We start from the raw sequence: 19,529 nt of genomic DNA on the forward strand, positions 1-19,529 counted from the left end.
TGTATATATATATATATATATATATATATATATATATACATATATATATATATATATATATATACATATATATAGGCCCTATATATATGTATATATATATATATATATATATATATATATATATATATATATATATATATATATATATATATATATATATTTGGCATGTAATCCTTTCATATGGTAACATATTTTTGTTTACTGAATCTTAAAACTTCAACTCCCATAAGCCATCATTCGCCGGAAACTGAGTATGCACTTTTCCGCCTCTTTTTGTCGGGAAACCAGTCCCAGAAAAGAACCTGCGAAAAGATCTCTACAAGCTAGGTGAGACGTCTTAAAAAGGCTTTACAGACATTAAGGTGAAGAAATAAGCCACTGTTATTTGTAGCTTTTTGTAAAATAAAGATTAACGAGAAAACGTTTGCTTCGTCCATTAATATTAGGAAATGTCTTGATTGAAAGCTAGTAACTATTAGCGCGTTAGCCTTCTTTTAAAAGGGCAGGTTTATGAGATGAATAAAGCAATACTTGCCTTCTTATTAATATATATTTGAGTACTCAGAAAAGTAGTTTGAAATGATGCTCATGTTTATGACTCTCACACAGCGATGTATTTGACATCTGATGTTATTTAATCGCGTTTAGTTACATTAGCTAGACGTATTGTGTTAGCATGGGGCTTTAACAACGTAAGTTACTTGCTTTTCAATCTGAAACTGTCAGTTCCAATCTTGTGATATTATATTAAACGATTTTATAAGTCCTCGTGTTGTTATGCAGATATGAAATAACATTTAATATAATTGCATTTCACCTCTAGAGCGTGTAACGGTTAATGATATGTGTAATGGTTTCGATGAAAAAAGAAAAGACCGTTATTTTGGAGCATTGTTATTTGTTCGAATGAGGCTTTAAAGGCAGGACGTTTAGCGAAGTTACAATAGAATAAATAAATTAATTTGGTGTTTAATGATAAGGTACTTATTTATTGATTTCCCAAGTGAAACGACATACCGCACTCGAAACTCGTGCTTAAGGAGAGTTTCGAGGAGAGGAGGAACACGATGTGGAACGGTTCAAGACCTGGACCACGAGGAGGAATGCCCTTTCGGTAAGAGATCTTAAATAAAGTACAGTTCTAAGACTATATACTTTATAAAGACTATATACTTTATAAAACACACAGAATATGTAACCAAGGTTTTCTTACTGTGGGACATGTAACCTAAAACTTAAGTCAAAATAAAATGGCAGATCTAAAATGGCTCAAATTTATGGCACCTGCAATTAATTGCCTGTCAGTGTGCATTTCACATGTCATTTTGCCACATGGCATAAGAAATCTTCAATGCAATTAATTAGTAAAATCATGGCCACAGTGTTAATGTGTGTTCCGGGATGTAATAAAAAAGAATCTACAAAGAAGTGTGAATTTTATACACTATTATATTTTATGTAGATTGGTTTTATTTTAAAACTTGCAATGAATCTTGGAGTAGTCTGGGCCACAAAGGATGTATTTGTTTTATCTCTCATGGCCCAGAAAACAAAGGACACATTTCTAGGCCGAATTTGATGGAGCAGGCACCTTCATCGCACTGCTGTGACGCATTCTTGGAATGCAGTCTTTGAAGGATGCAGCCTCTGAATTTGGACACAGCTTGTATGTTTTTTGAAAAAGAAAATAGATTGCTCGTTTGCAGAAATGCTTTTGATTTTATTGCAGTGGCGAACCTCGTGGAGGCATGTTTGAAGGCAGAGATGGCCCAAGACCTGACTTCAGAGGTCGGGATGGCATGAACATGGACAGGTCACCCATGGACATGAGGCGGTTCGACTGCCCACCTGATATGAGAGGAAGAGACATAGGTCTTCATGACCCAGGAAGAGAGCCTTCCCGAGACTTTTTCAGACCTGGAGATGAAATGGAAGTGAATTTTCGAAGGCGCTTTGAAATGGATCAGAGAAACAACCTTCAGAATCCTCCAGGTTTTATGGGTCAATCCAGACCACCGATGGATATGGGTGGCAGAGACATGCAAGGTGGTAATATGAGGGGTCCAGAGGACAGATTCTTGAATATGAGGGAGAGGGAGAGATTCCAGATGGATATGCCTGGGCTTCCCCCCATGGACATCAGGAGGAGACTTGCTATGGTGGCTATGGGTGGAAGTGGAGATCATGGGGACATGAGAGACAGAGAGAGGCCACGGATGGGTGGCATTGATGGGTTCAACATGGACATGCCTCCCAGAGACAGACCGATGATGGATTTTGACAGGCGAGGTGTCACCCCTCCACTTAATCCAAGAGGAAGGTTTGAATCTGATATGGATCTGAGAAACCGCATGGGATCCTCCATTGATTTCAGAGAGCAGCCTCCTCAGATGTTTCGAGACAATGATGGCGTTCCCATGGATATCAGAGGAAGACCTGATATTCCTTTGGGTCGTGGTGGCCCAGAAGCCATGATCAGAGGCGATGAGATGACCCTCAGAGACAGAGAATTCCCAGAGCCGATGGACAATCCCATGGGCTTCAGAGGGAGAGAAAGTGAATCGCTCTCAGACGAGTGGCGCAATCATGGCATGAGAGACCGTGACCCTCTTCCGCCGATGATGGGCAGGACGCCACCGCTTTTCCCGAGAGAGATGCGAGAAAAGTTCTTCTCTAACCCTGGAAAAGATGTAGATTTTGGAGAAAATTCCCAGTTCAAAGACAGAGACCGAGACAGGCAGTCTGGGTTTCTGGGAAAAGACGGCACAGGCTTTAATCGATCAGAAAGAGACAAAAATATTCCTAGTGATTTCCCAGTCAGAGATCCAACTCAGAAGCCCTCCCTTCTTCCACCGGATCCCCCTCTAAATGCCAAAAGTAGAGATGGAGATAAACCCTGGCCAGGTGACCGAGATGAAAAGCCTGACAGAACTGCACTAGCAGGAAGTAGACCTCCATATTTCCAAGACAAGAATAAGCCAAATCAAGAGCATCATTTCGCCAGCGATCGAGTGCCCTTTAAGGGTTCTAGTGACATGGCTTTAGATCAGGGACCACAGAGAGAGAGCTTGTCCGGGCCAAAGGAACCCCAGAATAATAGAAGTGAGCGACAGGATCAGGATTATCGAGACATTGATTACCGCACCAGCTCAGGCCGCAAATACGACTACAGTCTTGAGGATCTTCAAGGACCTGAGAAAGACATGAAGGAATCCAAACTTGGTCCATCTCAACGACCAGACGACTCTGGTTCTCAGGTTAGAATTTGTCTTTTGTTTTTCTTTAGTGGGAAGCAAGACAAGTTTCTATTCAACTTCAAAATTATTCCAATTAGCAGTATGTATATAAACTTATGTAAATAGAATAAATATATATTTTTTTTCATCAGCTTAATATTTTTTTATTCTTAGTGGGAAAATAAAACAACAAAAACTTTTTTTTTTCAGATTGGATGGTAATTCATGTTAGTTAATATAACATTTCTTTTCACAGCTCATATAATATCTTATGGACTAGTACAGAAAACGTAATGTGAATTCGAACGCGCTAGTACAGATTGACTTATTAAATTATCTGAATGTTTAAACTCTACTGTGAATTTTGAAATAAAGGACCAGGATTACAGGAGTGCAAGTGTCCAGGATCAAGTCTCAAAAACAATTGCCATCTCTGGAATTCCTAAAACTGCCACAATGCAACAGGTAAGCAAGATGTAATTATTCAGACTTTGATTGTTTACATACTTGGTTACACTTTCTTTTAAGGTGTTTGTGTATCACGTTACATGTACTTGCTGTTATGATAACAATTAATTATGCATAATTACATGCAAGTAACCCTGAACCAAATCCTAACCCTAACTATATAATATATATAAGTACATTTAGTTAATTAATATTAATCAGTACCTTTATGCATAATTACACTGTAACAAGGACACCTTAAAATAAAGTGTAACCACAAACTTAAAAAAAAAAAATGGTTCTTTCTTAGCGTTCTAAAAACAACACCATCAGTTACCTCAATGACTTTCAAAGTAAGTTTGACATCAGTTCTTTTTTTCTTTCATAGATTCTGGATGCTTTTGCAGTCCGTGATGGTGTGCCAATGCAGGGCATGAAAATAAGGGATGTTGTGCCAGGTGAGATTTTGTTCGCTGTAAACATTGATGATCGATTCGCAACCACATCGCTATTCGCTCTCTGAATCTTACGCTCACTGTCTCTTTTACATCGATTGTACTTTCTGCATCTAAGTCGCTTTTGTTTTCTAAAGAAAATGTTCATCAGTATTTCGAACATGCTACAGGATCTCTTGTTGTCCCTTTTCCCAATGTTCTTGTGCGGGAGGTTGAATTTTTTCTGAGCAGCTTCCATCTTCAAGGTGGCATGCGCTTAGAGGGAATTTTGGAATTTCTTAAACGTGGTTCCATTTATAAACAAGCCATTAACTGTCGAAACACAAATACCAACTGCCATTACTTTGTGATGATGTGAAGTGTTGCTGCAAAATATTCCTCTCTGGGTTCAGCTGATAAAGGTTTCAGTGTTTTTTTTTTTTTTTTTTCTTTTTTTATATGCCAGAATAGTTTCCTTTCTTCACAAAAGACTATCATTTAAGCTAATATTCTGTTTGTTGTTCCCTGGAAAACCTGAAAATATCAGGAAATGTAAAAGGTTTTTATAAATGTTAAATATTATAATAAAATCATTCTTTGCCAATGACTCCACAAGTTATGGAAATTAGGCATTTTTAATATACTGTATTTAATTACAGAATTATCTTTCATTCTTTAAAGCATCTATAAATTTGCAGTTAATAGAGCAACCTTTTCAGTTTTAGTTGTTTGTTCCAATTAATAACATTTTTGCTTTATTATTTAACTAAATTTTTTTATTGTTGTAGGTTTGTTGGTAAATAAATGTGGGTCTTCTATAATGTGTTTTAGATGTTAGATGTTATTAGACTTATAATTTACTAGCTACTCAGTTACTGTAGTGTTATTTTACGCTCTTTATTACACTCTAGTTCTCTTTCTACTAGAATTATTTTTATTTATTAATTTTTATAAATGTATGTCTTGGCCTCAGAATTGTCTCTGAGTTGATGCTCCTCTTATTCTTCGCAATTGACTTCAAACAATTAAAAGCTGTTAATGAAATAAAATGTGCCAGCAAAAGACATCAAGTGTGAATTCGCTTTGTGTTATATCTCGTGAAACGAACCACTGCTTTTTTCTCTTGAAAATTCTCCTGTTTACCTGCAATAACTAACACAAACCCATCTGTATTTCAAATGCTGTTCCCAGGTTACAGCTACGATATGGCCTATGTGGAGTTTTTAAACCTCGAGGATGCTGTCCACTTCATGGAGTCCAACCAGGTGGCCCATCCTCGTCCTTCTACAACGGCTCTGTCTGCTAACAGGAAGAAGGCTTGGTGGCTGGGCTTTGGGTGGGAATGGGGTAGATGGGACATGAGACCTTCAAGGGAACATTTTTCCCACTTATTAATCATGACAAATTAAACCACGCCACTTAGCCTGCAGCATTAGCTTTCAGACGTAGCAAGTGAGCGTAGTAATAAGGAATCCGCTATTCTTTGATGATTGCCATAGGTGTGTTAGCTGATTGTGCACATCCTTTACAATTCACCTGTTTTTGACTTCTTATACAGAAGAATGGATAGTTTTATGAATAGATACATGGCATACTGAGTTTGGAATTGGATTTGCATCTGTGCAACAAGTTGTGCAACCTTTTCCTTCAACTCTCAACACCAGACCATTGATATTTCATTCATTGTTTTCAACAGTATAATATTTTATTTCCCTTATCTCGAGGTTATGATCTTACGGTCACTTTTTACTTGCTCCCACTGGCATATTCTGAAGTGGTGCCGAAGCAAAACTAAACATTCTTCTTTGGCTTCCTTTATTTTCTTACATTATAGGGATTCAGCATTGGATTTGCAAGATTGCAAATGCTCCGTGTAGCTTCCTTTTGTAGACTGTCGTGTTTTGCTGACCTAAAAGGAAAGTGGTAGCTGAATTTCTGATGAACAGGTTGTTCTATGGTTGTAGGGAAAGCTTTATGCTGTTATGCATACATCACCAGCAACAATCAGTATTATACTTGTGCTGTGTCAACACTTATCCCTCATCCTTCATCCTTACGGAATTACAGAGTTCCTGAACTCTGCTCTTTGGTTCTGCTTCCAGCCTGAAGTTTTTCATCCTTTTTTCCATGGATTGAGATTTAATCATCTTGAGTTGGGGTGTGTTATCTCTTCCAGCACAGCAAGCTCGTTCTTTCATTCCTGCTTACTCCATCTTGACCATCTTCATGGTTGTTGAATATCTGGATGTATAGAGAGATCCATGCTGATGTTTATTAGGAAAATCGGCACTTGTTTGTACTAGTAGTATTTTGACATTTCTAATGAAACTTGCGCTATAACTGTAAGGCGATTACAGCAACTAGAGGTTTCCTTGGGCTGTGTTGAGCCATTGGCTGTTGTGCTGAAATTTGAATTTCCCCGTGGGTTGCACTGGTTGTATCAGCATATATTTCCCCCCGTTTTTATTAAATGTCTGGCAAAGTACCTTTCAGAAAAGAATCTTGCTCAGGGTTCTCGTTTCATCCGAAACTAGTTTCTCTGCTGGCCGAATAGCAGGATAACTTATCTTGGTTTTTTGTACTTGGTGAGATACTTAAAAACAAATTCTACAACAAGTAACTGTGACAGTGATGGTGGGTAAGATGTCATAAAATGCTGATCACATTACACTGTTAGGTCATTTACTTAGAATGTCCTTTCAACGTAAATGCTGAAGATCCCTTACCACAGTTGTCCAAAAACAGTATTTTTCTTTGATTGAGCATGAACCAGGATTTTTCAAAGTGGGCCAGTCAACTTATGGACTGTCTTTTGAAACCATTTTTATGTATAGTAAAAAGAGAAAAGCTTGATCTCCTAGCATAGATTGAATGTCTCTGCTGTTTTGACTGTCCACCCCATCGTTAAAGTGAACTGTGATCTAGCGGTTAACTTTTTCCAAGCTGCTCTTCTTTTATCTGTCTGCTTAGTCTTCTCACTTGAAAGAAGCCAGACTTTATTATCTTTATTCATCCTGTTACAGATGAATGTGCATTTATTTGTGTGGTGAATATCCTTCTACTATGTACTTTGAAATTAGTAGTTATGTTTTTCAGCTACATTTTGAGGTTAGCATTCAAATTAAAGTGTTAGTACATAAACAGCAGCCATATAGCCACTATAAGATTTTACTTTTATTTTCACACAGTAGTATTAAAAAGGCAGATGGAAAAAAAAAAACCCTGCAAACTTAATCCAAACCTGGGCATAAGTAAAGCCCAGGGGTCCGTTCTTCGTACCTCGCTTAATACAGCTGAGATAATTTGACAGATGCTAGATCTTTTAATCGTGATAACTGATCTCTGGCTAGTTTGGTTCTTCAAACAAGTTAGCAGATTAGATTAAAATATCTGGATTAAGTTATCTGAGATTACTCCTTGTTGTTATGTTCATTGGTAAGGGCAGATATAAAATACTCAAACATGATCAACAATGCAGTGATTGGCCGGCAGCAAAACAGCAATGTAATGATTAAGATATAATTAAGATCAAGGAAACAGCCAAGTGAGCAAAATGACAAAAGTTCTAATACATAAATTAAATGTGTAACCATTTTCTAAACCAATTACTGTTCATAATTTCTAGTACTTGAGCAGGTTTTGCATTTTTTCAATGTCATGATATTGTAATTAGCAGTTTATTTAATTTTAAAGCCACCTGCAAAAAAAGCTCAATATTTTTCAAATTAATGCACGGCTCAGACAAACTGTAGGTGTGTGCATAACTGTAATAAAATTAATTTTTGCTACATGAGTAAAACCATCATGTTTATTTTTATAGATTTACACAACATTTAAATTATTTTCAAAATAAATTTTAAATTACTGTTATTTTTTTTTGTTTTTGTTTTTCCTGGTTTAAGAAGTACTCTTGTAAGAAATAGCAGTGGTTGGGACAGAGTTTCAGTATTACCTTCACTAAGAGCAGAGCAGGTTTGAGCTAACACACTTGTTGCTATAACGGCAACTCCAGGATGAGCTTCGAAGAACCTAACAAACCTGGATCACGTCAGATCATCAACAATAAAATCCAGCTAACTGAGTAATCCACGTACGAAGAACAGACCCCAGATCAGGTCTGCCTGTGTTAATGCCCTCAGATGGGCAGATGGGAAATACCTTTTCTTTTTTGTTGTTAGGTTGGGTTGGTTTTTTGGGGGAAGTTATCAGTTACTTAGCATTGAGAGACTTTCTTCCTGTTTTCTAGGGATCTGTTAAGGTTGGTGACAAGACTGCTCTGCTCAAATATATCCAGCCTGACAAAAATGTGAAAGAACTGGTGAGTTTCCTCTTTGGTAGAGCTTGATATGTATTGAACTTAATCATGATGCAATTCATCTATTAGTGTGACTGACATCCTTAAATGTATTTTGGATTGTAGCATCATGATCCACCAGCTAACGCAGCTCCAGCCAGCGATGATGGTTTGTTACCAAATCCAGTCCAACCACTGAATTTAAAGGAGGAAACCGATACCAAGCCTGTGCAGGATCCTGCCTCTCAAGGTGTGTGGCAGAGAAGCTCCAACTTGACTCCTGAAGCATGGCAACAGCAAGTGGACCAACAGCTACAGCAGCAGGACGTGGAGCAACAGGCAGAGGAATGGACCAATCACAAAGCATCTCGCCAAAAACTGCAGCACTCCGATCCAGTCTTCAAGGAGAGCAAGAGTAAGTGATGTCAACTGTGAATTACATTTTTTAAAGGGAAACAAGTTAACAAAAGAAGGTGGCAGATTGTTCTTAAATTTCATCTTTATTTTCAGCAATGATTATCAAGAACATTTTGCCTACCACCACCGTGGAGACCATTTTGCAAGCACTTGATACGTTTGCATACCTGGATGAGCGAAATGTTCGTCTGGTCAAAGGGAAGTCACCTGGATCCAAATGCTTCTGCTTTGTCGATATGGATTCACATGAGGTATTGTACAGATACTTAATTCTAACTACAATATAATGTCTCAAAATAGTCCATGTGTTTCTTGATGTATTCTTAATGATACTGTACACGTCTATATATACAGCATGTGACACGATTGGTGGAGCTGCTCACCAAACCCCGCCCTATCATGATTGATGGAGTGAGAGTTTATGCAGAGGTTGCCAAGCCTTTGAAAAACCAAAAGTAAGTCTCATCTTTGTCGGGATATGTGGAAGTAATAAAGGATTATTTTATAAATATTCTAGTTTCAGTTCTTAAAGGAAACATTTCATAAATCCTAAGAGAAGAAATTTCAGTATGTACTGTGGTTGTTATTTGAGCTTTGAATGTAATTCTTCTTTTCCCTGCAGCTATAGGAGGGAAAATGATAAGTCAAACACTTCTCTCCTGGGTTTCCCTCCAGATGTTATGATGGTAGGTAATTACAATGCATAACATAAGTTGTTACCAAAACATCTTTTAAAGGTACTTTTTATAAGGTTGAGGTTCTCTTTATCTTTAAACAGCATTATAAAAATATAGAGCCCATTGCATGAATTGCTGAAAAATGACAAAATATGTCAATATGGTTTACTCCGTCTAGCATATTTTTACATATTAAAAATTTCCCCAGGTGAACGTAAGAATATGTTTTATGTGAACTGTCCTACTTGTCATCAGGTATCTTATATTAAAATTTTTATATCTATTTTTTCTTTCTCAAGCAACATCAATATCAGCAGCCACAGCAACAGTTTTATCCTCAGCCTTCTCATACAGCTATGGGTGTTGCACCTACCATGCAAGGTATATGGTTTTTAATTATATGATTATTGTATTGAAATTGATTGTAGCATAATATATTCATGTATATGTGTTCTGTGGGACTTCCTGCAGGTGATCCAATGGGAGCAGATGCCACCTTGTCATCAGCTGCAGTGCCGACTTCAAGCTTAACACAGGTGGTTGTCTTTTTTAGTACTAGCACAAAGGCACGTTTTTTTTTAAACAATTTTAGCCAGGAGAGATTGGTTTTGGACTGTAATAGACTATCTGGCTGTGTGCAGGGTGTGATGTATTCTGAGACGACGGCAATGGCGCAGTCAGTCCAGACAGCTGAGCACCAGACTGCAGCTTTATCTGACACTGCTCTTCCTGGAGCTGAGGAGTCCATTGACGGGTACAGCTATGGTATGCCACTGTTCAGTTAAAGATTACGTTTTTTTTTAATTGTATATTTTAGGGATGATACGATTCACTCAACTCATGATTCGATTCGATTAACGATACTGATTTCACGATTCAATTTTCTCACAATTTTTTTCTAAACAAAATTAGATTTAAGACAAATTCTAAATGAAAAGGTGTCCTTTTATTATTGCTTGGACAAAATGCTGCACATTTCTTGTGAAACATTATAACAAACATTATAACAAACTTGTGCTACTTGGGCTCTTTCAAAGGCTACTTGTGCTCTTTCCATTCAAAATTAGAGGCAACCACTGCATTTGAATCACAATCCAAACAAAAATGCTAAATACATGCAGCATGATCAGTTTTTAAAAAATTTAAATTAGATTGCATAATTTGACATTTTAAAACAAAAACAGAATGCTCTGACTTTAGTTTTGTGAACCTATACTACATAAAACATCTGCATGAAACAAAGAGCAGAAGCTCTGAATGAGATGGAGATTCACTCTGACAGCAGGTGGCGCTTATGGAACAGCAGCGGTTCCTTGGTTACCGCTGTAAATAAAGCAGCGCTTTAATATGAATTATACAGAGATGAGATGAAAAGAAAATACCATCTAAACTTGTCTAAAGATAGCCAGTTCCCCTCAGAGATACATTCATATAAACTCCCACCACCAAATGTATTGTGTTTCGTTTAACATCTCAACCGATTTGAATCGTCACATCAGTATCAGTTTTCAACCAGCTCACTGTGAATCGTTACATCCCTAGTATATTTATTTATATTCACAGTATTCAACAGCCCTAGTTGAGGATAGTAACTGGTCTGATAATCGTACTCTTGTTACAGTAGGATCTGAGGCTCCAGATTTGTCAGCCTTCCTTTACGATGCTACATCAGGCTTCTACTATGACCCTCAGACTACCCTGTACTATGATCCCAACTCAAGGGTATGTATAGAAATAGCCCTTTGATTCTCCTGAATTTGTAATAAGAATTAAATACAGTATACAATGAATTAATGTTTATTTTTGCTTGTGTAGTATTTCTACGATGCTCAGAATCAACAGTACCTGTACTGGGACAGTGCCTCAAAAACCTACATCCCAGTCCAGAGCTCTTCTACTGAAGGTCAGGAGCTGGCCCCCGAAGCTGCTGTTCCCATGGCAACTGGTACTGAGGTTATAGCTACGGCAATCACAGAGGAGGAAGTGAAGGCAGTTACAGAGACCGTGCCGGAGGTGCAGGTGGAAGAGGAGCCTGCCCCACGTGCAGAAAAAAAAGAGAAGGAAAAAGAGGAAAAACCCAGAAGTTTAGCAGCTTTTAAGGTTTTAACATCATCAACATCATAACATAATTTGCATCACGTTCAGTTTTTTTATTAACAACAGCAAGCACTGTGTTAGATCTGTGTGGTAATTTTGGATCTGATCATCAGATAATGAAAGACATGGAGCGATGGGCAAAAATCCAGAACAGGCAGAAAGAAATTGTCCGATCTCCTTCACCTCTTCTCAAGTCTGGAGGAGATGACCAAAGACCCTCCAAAGCTGCTGATGCAGCCTTTGCAGTCTTTGAAAGGAAGGTCAGATCACTTTTTTTTTCTTTCTTATTTTTACCCCTTCAAAAAAATTTAGCAACATACTTATTACTATTGCTTATAACTAGAATTAGGAATTTAAACAAACCTCAAACCTTACATATTAAGTAACTTTAGAGCACACTCTTTTGACATGAACACTGCAAAGCAGGCAGCTCATTGAAAAGAGGTGTGTTGATATTTAAACCAAACAGATTTTTACTCTGTAGATGCTAAAACAGAAAAAATATTCTGTAAGAATCCAGAATATCCTAGCAGCCACATAGCAACATGTTACAAACCACTCGGAACACCTTAGTAACCCCCTGGCAACCTCTCACAATACCCTAAGATTGTGGCAACAAGTTTTGTTTGTATGGTTTCTTCAGAAAATATAAAAATCTAGTGTTTATTACTATACTTCCCAATAATAATTATCATTACCTCTCATTTAGACAGATTGGGTTGCATGTGTCATGCTCTATTTTTAATCCATCAGCAAAATATTGTAATGCTTGGTATTTTTAGTCATATGGAGTGTTGTGGGTTGCAATGTTCCATAAATTATTCAGTTGGACTACATTTGAAATCTCAAATTTCTCTTTCCAATCCGTACTCACGTCTCTCCTCTCATATATTTTCGCTGGCACACATTAAACTTGATATCTAGTTTTTGTTTTATTTATTTTTTTTCACTTGTAACCTCTTATTAGCATCCTTGACTTTGGAATTGTTTGTAAAGTAAGGGAAATGCAACAGGGCGGATACGTTAAAATTCAGTATGTTTAAGATCCTACCCATCAGTCATCTATAACACCTTGCTAAACCTTAGCTATGATTTTTCTTTTAAACATTTTAATGTCTGTTCCTATTCCATATGGTTCCCTTATTCATATAGGTCACCGGTGCAGATGAATTATTCAAGAAGCCCCTTGCTCCTCCAAAGCAAAAAGATGAAAAATCATCAAAGGTGAGAGTTTTCAGTCTCACTATCAACAGCACACACACGTTAACATGCACACCAACACACTTCAGGGATTCAGTCTCAGTTTTCCCAGACAGCGGAAAGGGCACACACATCACCTAGACCCTGATTGATGTAAGTTATTTGATAACCCACACTAAAGCAGATTTACAGTGAGTGTCATTGTAGATCAAAGCAAATCTCCCCTCTCTCCCTCTTTTGTGTTGGCAGCGACCCATGGGCTCTCTTGGAATGTTGGCGGCCGACTATGGGGCAGGCAGTGACGAGGAGGAGGAAGAGAAACATGAGAAGCAGGAAGCTGCACAACCTGCAAAGAGCCAGCCACAAGGGGACGAGAAGGAAGACAGGTTGACAGATTGGAAGAAGATGGCATGTCTTCTGTGCAGGAGGCAGTTCCCTAATAAGGACGCTCTGATTCGCCACCAGCAGCTCTCAGACCTGCATAAGGTACCAAATCTCTAAATGAAGCTCAGTGGGTGAAATGGGCAATGGGCAAAAAAAACAATGGGCGATCGGATTTTTACCGCTCATTTGCACAGCACATCAATATCATGTCATCATTTGACACTTAAGCAGAGGGTGAACCAACTCCAGAAGGCTGAAAGTAGCCTAATATTAAGACTAATGGCTATATGCACACTAAAAACCTTTTTAGGCAAGTACCAGTTATGGTTACTAGGTCATAAAATATTTTTAATACTACCAAATTTGTTTTTAACATGATCACAATTTAATAAAGCTGTAAGTTAAGCTTTAATTTCCACTGTTATTTACACAGTGAATAAATTACATAAAGCAAACAAAGAACATTTACATCATCAAAGACCATTATGAATGGAAACTTCAAAAAATAAGCTGTCGACATTGTGAAATGTATCTCTTACTTACATTGTACGTATATCGGCACTTTGTTGTTTATGATGATAGAATTTGCGGGTGCAGAATTCTTGGTTTCGTCTGAATGCCTCTGATTGGCCATTGCATTCATAAACTCAGCGGAAGTGTGTGTGATTGTTTATAATGCGGACCACAAAAAAATAAAAAAAAACTGCAAACAGAAATGATACAGCATGAGCTGATAATCAACAGTTTTTATTTCAGTTTCACATTATTCACATTATTATGCTTACAGGGATAATTCATCCAAAAATGAAAATTGTCATTAATTACTTCACCCTCATCAATGGAAATCTTATACAGTATTATAAGATTATCGATCTAAAATGGTGATTGTGCTTTAACAGCTGTCAACCATGTCGGTACGCAAATGAGCGGTCTAAACCTATTCAGCCTTTTTTTTTTTTTTTTTTTGGTTATACATGCACACCTGTGCACCACTGTGCATCCCTGTTTGTGATATATATACACACATACACACACACTGTATGTACTGTATGTATGCTCGTGCATTTGTGTGTAATTGTAGCATTGTATAAATACATTTTAATCAGTTTTTAGTATAAGTATATGAATTGTATATATGACTGAACTGGATTGTTTAAAAATTTGTGGGTCAAGTTTTGACCTTCTCTGTATTGTTTTTGTCTTTTTATTTTAGCAAAATATGGAGATTCATCTAAAAATCAAAAGGTCAAAAAGAGAACTTGAAGCTCTAGAAAGCCAGGAAAAAGAGGTATAATGTTTTTCTTTCATCAATTATGTACAGTCCTCCACATAAATAAAAAAAAAAAAAAGGATTTTATTTCTTAATGATTCCTAATACAGTTTGTGAAAAGATTACATATTTAAAAGATTAAATATATTAAACATATAGATAGAAAATGTCATTTATATTTCTGTAAAATAAGTAAATTAGACAATTTTGTTTAAATGAAGGGTTGCAGAAATGAGTACATTCTACTAATAAATATAGGACCCTATGATTCTGTGATGCGGAAAAAGTGGACGGAATCGCGGAATCCAGTAATAAAAACGGAATTCACAGATTTGTCAAATTTTTAATGAATTAATCAAAAGTAGGACATTTACACTTTAATCAAATCGTGATATGGATTGGTATCTGTAAATATATGAATCCTGCATGTTCTGCGTGTCTCTAATGAATGGCGCAGACTCGGGGTTTCATTTACTACACAAACACTGAAGCACGCGTGACGCTCTCTGTGATTTCAGCGTCTGCCGTCTCACTAAATGAGGACATAAACACATGAAGAACATCTCCATAACTGCTCTGAGAGTCACTTCATGAGCATTTGACCGTTTGATTTGAGTAAAACTAGCGTCATATCACATACATAGAACTGTAAAGGTATTCACGGCAACCCGTCAAAATAAAAGGCCAGTTTGATTTGAAGACATTGGGCCTATTACTATTTTACTATTTTATAATTACAGTAGAATTATAGCTTACTACTACTAAAATGAAACAAACATTATTTTTTAAGGAATAATCACACAACATTTCTTTCATGTTTTAATTTTAATATTAAATCCCCTTTGTTTGCCAAAAAATTAAGTTTGCTTAATAATTAAAAGATAAATTAAATTGTTTTATGCCTTAATTTGATGACCAGAAAAAAATGAAATGCATAACACAGAATTTCTGAGGGGAAAAAAAATTAATAAGGATACTTTAAGAATTTTTTTTATAAATTAAGTTGTTTTATGCATTTAAAAAAATTAGACATGCTAAAACACAGAATTTGGTAAAAAAAAAAAAAAAAACATTTCATAGGGCCCTGAACGTAATGATTTTAATTAATTAGACATGCTTTTTGATTAATAAAATTTAACTATTAAAAAGGAGTCGAGGAAAAAAAAAAAAAAAAAACAGAATCCAGAAAAATTAAAACCAGAAAAAAACAGAATTTGGAAAAAAATGAGTTTCATAGGGCCCTACAATAAATATTCTTCTTCTTTTCAAACATATTCTCCATTGTTTTGATGATTCACTCTCCTTTTGAACCCCTGTCCTTAGATGAAAATAAAACAGCCGAATGGTTCACCTGAAGCAAAAAGAAGAAAGTCTCAAAACACATGGGCCGGCAGCTCAAGGTTTGTGATTTTTCTGAATCCTAATACATTTCATTTAAATTTGGCATTGATATAGAACCCCCATATCTCAAATAGGGCATGTTGTGTTGTTGTTGCAGGGACAGTCATAAAGGCAGCGAAAGACCAGGTTTGGGTTTAGAGACTGCTGAGGTGAGTGTCTGTTGAGCCACAGGATGTTTTTGAACTGCAGCAGTTGAGGGTCACAGGGTTTCCATGGAGCACTGACTTTTAAAGCATTAAGAGTCATTCAATTTTACTCCTACAGAATTTAAACATTTTTGAGATGGTTTTGAAGAAAAATAATATTACCATTTATTTGAAATATAGCCTTCCTAATTCACAACTTTTCAATTTACGGTCGCAAAATATGTACATTGGTGTGATATACAAACTGAACCTGTATATCTGGCCCTGAGAGCCTATGGAATCACCAATAATCTAAAATATATACGGTTTGGTAATTTCAGCCAGCTGGTGTAAAAATGCCATATCACCGGATGTTTGGACCGCAAACATTTCCGTAAAGTTGGAAGGAAATGGGGAAGTGGTATTAAGCAATTTCCACGAGAATGATTCAGATTTTTTTTGTACATTCAGTGTAAATGACAATTGACAATGAATAACATATTGACATTAACAATGTCGCACCAGTTGAGTAATGTGCAGCTTGTGTGTGTGAGAATCTCGTGAAGAAATCAAAACAATTGAGCACAGACAAAGAAAGTCATAGAACAAACATACTGTGGTAAAAATGTAGTTTTTACATATATAGCATATATGTAAGCCTAGTATATATAGCCTAGTTAAACATCATGAGACGTCCAAAAGAGTGCTGTTTCCCGAATATCAGCACGATTGCAGATTTGACTTTGATTTTATTCATTCAATAAACAAGTGGTTAGCAAGAAGTGACTTACATTTTTCAATAGAATCCATTTTAAAATAGTAAAATATACAAAATATATAAAAATGATAATGGTTTATTAAATTATGTAGATTTTCTCATATGCAAGATTATTATCATTGCATCCTCAAACTGGTTAATATGATTAATATAAAACATAAATGGTCAAAATTATGGGATTGTTTCTTATGCTTCTCTTATGCTTACCAAGGCTGAATTTATTTGATCAAAAATACAATAAAAACATTAATATTGTGAAATATTATTTCAATGTATAATTGAATCGTTTTTTATGTGAATATATTTTAAATTATAATTTATTCCTGTGATTGAAAGCTGAATTTTCAGCATCATTACACCAGTTATCATATTTTTTGTGGAAACCATAATAAATTACCATTCAAAAGTACCATTAAAAAAAGTTGTTTTTTAACAAATACTTTTATTCAACAAGGACAAATTTAATTTATCAAATTGTGGCAGTAAAGACATTTCTAATGTTACAACAGATTTTATTTCAAATAAATGCTGTTATTTTGACCTTTCGATTCATCAAAGAACTCTAACAATGTGAAGCAGAAAAATAAAAATTCAATATTGATAATAAAAAGAATCATTATTAATAATTGAGTACCAATAATAATTGGTTATTACAGAGCAGCAAATAAGCATATTAAAATGATTTCTGAAGGATCATGTGACACAGAAGACTTAAGTAATGATGCTGAAAATTCAGCTTTGATTACATTTTATCATGTATTCACATAGAAAACAGTTATTTTAAATTGAAATAATATTTCTCAATATTACTATCACAGCAGCCTTTGTGAGCATTGATGTATATGTATATGTATGGGTCGTGTTTTTAAAAAAATGGCATTTAAAAGGCATTAAAAAAAGCATTAAATTAAATTTGATGATACCTGCACAAACCCTGGGGTCAGTGGTTTCATTCTTATCTCTCTCTTGTTTCTTACCAAAGCGGAAGAAGAAGGAACCCGTCGTATGGAATCATGCCACGTACAAACAGGCGGTTCGGAAGGCCATGTTTGCACGTTTCAATGAGTTGGACTGAAAATGAAATGAATGAACAAAAAGGAAATTTGTGAATATACATGCACATACACACACGCGCGCGATGTTGTGTGGTCTGTTGGCAGCTCATTCCAAGGTTTAAATCTTTGAACTGATACAAAATTCCTGGAGAAGCTTATTATGCCTAACCCCTGATTTTGTGGATATGGTGGTGTGCACCTGTATAAAAATAATTCATTCTTTCCTAAAAGCCAAATGTACTCTTATGTTTAATCATCCTTTTTGTAGCTCTATTCTTCAGGGCTTTTTAAATATTTCCTCATTTGATAATGTTCTATCATGCTTTTTCTCTTTTTTTTATGTAGTAAAATTTATGTAATATTTCATTTGTAAAATGAAATATTTGAGTTAAGACGATTATACATTGTAGTTTGTCCTTGGGTCAATAAACTGCCTCAACGTGACTGTAAACATACAGTTTGTTTGTTGTATTTATAGAATTTCCTTTTTTTTTTTTTTTTTACATTAGTTTAAAAAAAAGACATGATAAACTGATTTATCTTATTTTTACTGCTTGTGGCTGTCTTAAAAGTGTCATTAAAAGAGGATAGAGCCTGTTTTCTACTGCTCACAGTATATCAACTATACAATTGTGTGGGGGAAACCTTAATTGAACCATTCACAACATATACTACACACTAAAAATGAGTGTTTGAGTTTGTTTACAGAATGCTGTTGTCACTGCTGCAAACTCCCATGTATACAAATAATAATAAAAATATATAATTTACCTGCAGACAGTAGACCCCTCCCAAGTGTAAGCCCCTGGGCTTCAGTCTGTTGAAGCCCGTGTGTTAATGTGCCCCTACCTCCTCCAGGTGGCAGAATATAGCTTGCTATTTCAATTTCACATTAAGCCACACCTCAGAAGATGTCTAATGCTGAAAGAATGAATCTACTCATGCAGTCATGAATTTCGTCGATACTTCATTAAGCTTTCTCCCTTGGCTTTATTTTCAATTCTCTTGTGGTTCTTTTATAGCAGAGTGCCTCGAGTTAAACTTGAAAGTGATGCATTGACAGTACATAGTTCTTTACTTCACTGCATGCACAGGCAGAGATTATATTTCACTCTATCTATAAGTTCTGCAGCCTTCACTAAACCTTTTAGCGCTTTGTCATAAAATGTTGAAATCATTTTTTTGTTACAGACCGTAAACTTCGTGCAACATGATTCCTCCTGTTTTAAGCACCTAACTCATTGCCTTATATATTTACAACATTTAATACATACATTTATGTGCACAACTTTAACTTTTGTAACTTTTTAAGTGTTTGTTTGGACCAAGTTCAGATGTTAGCAGCAGGTAATACATCAGCAGAACCTGCAATAAAGATCCCTCAGCCTGACATTCAATGAGTGTTTGATCCTTTTCTTGGTGGACAAAAAGTCTCTGTCCATTGAGTTTTAGCCTGTTGAAAGAGAGGAATGTGGGCTCTCACACTGTTTGTTTTGGTCAATCATGCTTGAATGATTGATCAGGCATAGAACCATAAAGACAAAAAAAAGAAGAATGCACCCCAAAAATGGTTTCTCCAACACTCCCTAAATAGCAGATAAAAGCTGATAATACTTGTGTTAGGATAATATTTGGACACAGCAGAGCTCTGAGACTAGCTCTCCACAGAGCAAATTTTAGGACTCTGTTTTTCATCAGACTCTTCTTTGATGTG

General features: G+C 36.0%; 1 protein-coding gene across 3 annotated transcripts; it reads left to right on the forward strand.

The window, feature by feature from the left end:
* The first annotated feature begins 222 nt into the window (after positions 1-222).
* On the forward strand, positions 223-18,266 carry LOC109079811 (RNA-binding protein 6-like). 3 transcript variants are annotated; one of them, XM_042758713.1, is made up of 23 exons: positions 223-327; positions 1,005-1,114; positions 1,730-3,257; positions 3,612-3,701; positions 4,072-4,141; positions 5,309-5,382; positions 8,364-8,435; positions 8,538-8,826; positions 8,922-9,079; positions 9,183-9,283; positions 9,451-9,514; positions 9,805-9,886; positions 9,977-10,041; positions 10,147-10,270; positions 11,127-11,227; positions 11,321-11,605; positions 11,716-11,862; positions 12,755-12,826; positions 13,052-13,288; positions 14,400-14,474; positions 15,780-15,856; positions 15,955-16,006; positions 17,743-18,266. In XM_042758713.1, the coding sequence occupies exons 2-23, from the start codon at positions 1,068-1,070 to the stop codon at positions 17,833-17,835; spliced, it is 3,903 nt and encodes a 1,300-aa protein (XP_042614647.1). In that variant the 5' UTR covers positions 223-327; positions 1,005-1,067; the 3' UTR covers positions 17,836-18,266. The 3 variants fall into 3 exon arrangements, with proteins under 3 accessions (XP_042614647.1, XP_018950470.2, XP_042614649.1); XM_019094925.2 differs by having other exon boundaries at positions 11,130-11,227; XM_042758715.1 differs by having other exon boundaries at positions 279-362.
* Positions 18,267-19,529: the final 1,263 nt, after the last annotated feature.

Source organism: Cyprinus carpio, chromosome A6, assembly GCF_018340385.1.
Source record: "Cyprinus carpio isolate SPL01 chromosome A6, ASM1834038v1, whole genome shotgun sequence".
In the NCBI taxonomy this organism is placed as follows: Eukaryota; Metazoa; Chordata; class Actinopteri; order Cypriniformes; family Cyprinidae; genus Cyprinus; species Cyprinus carpio.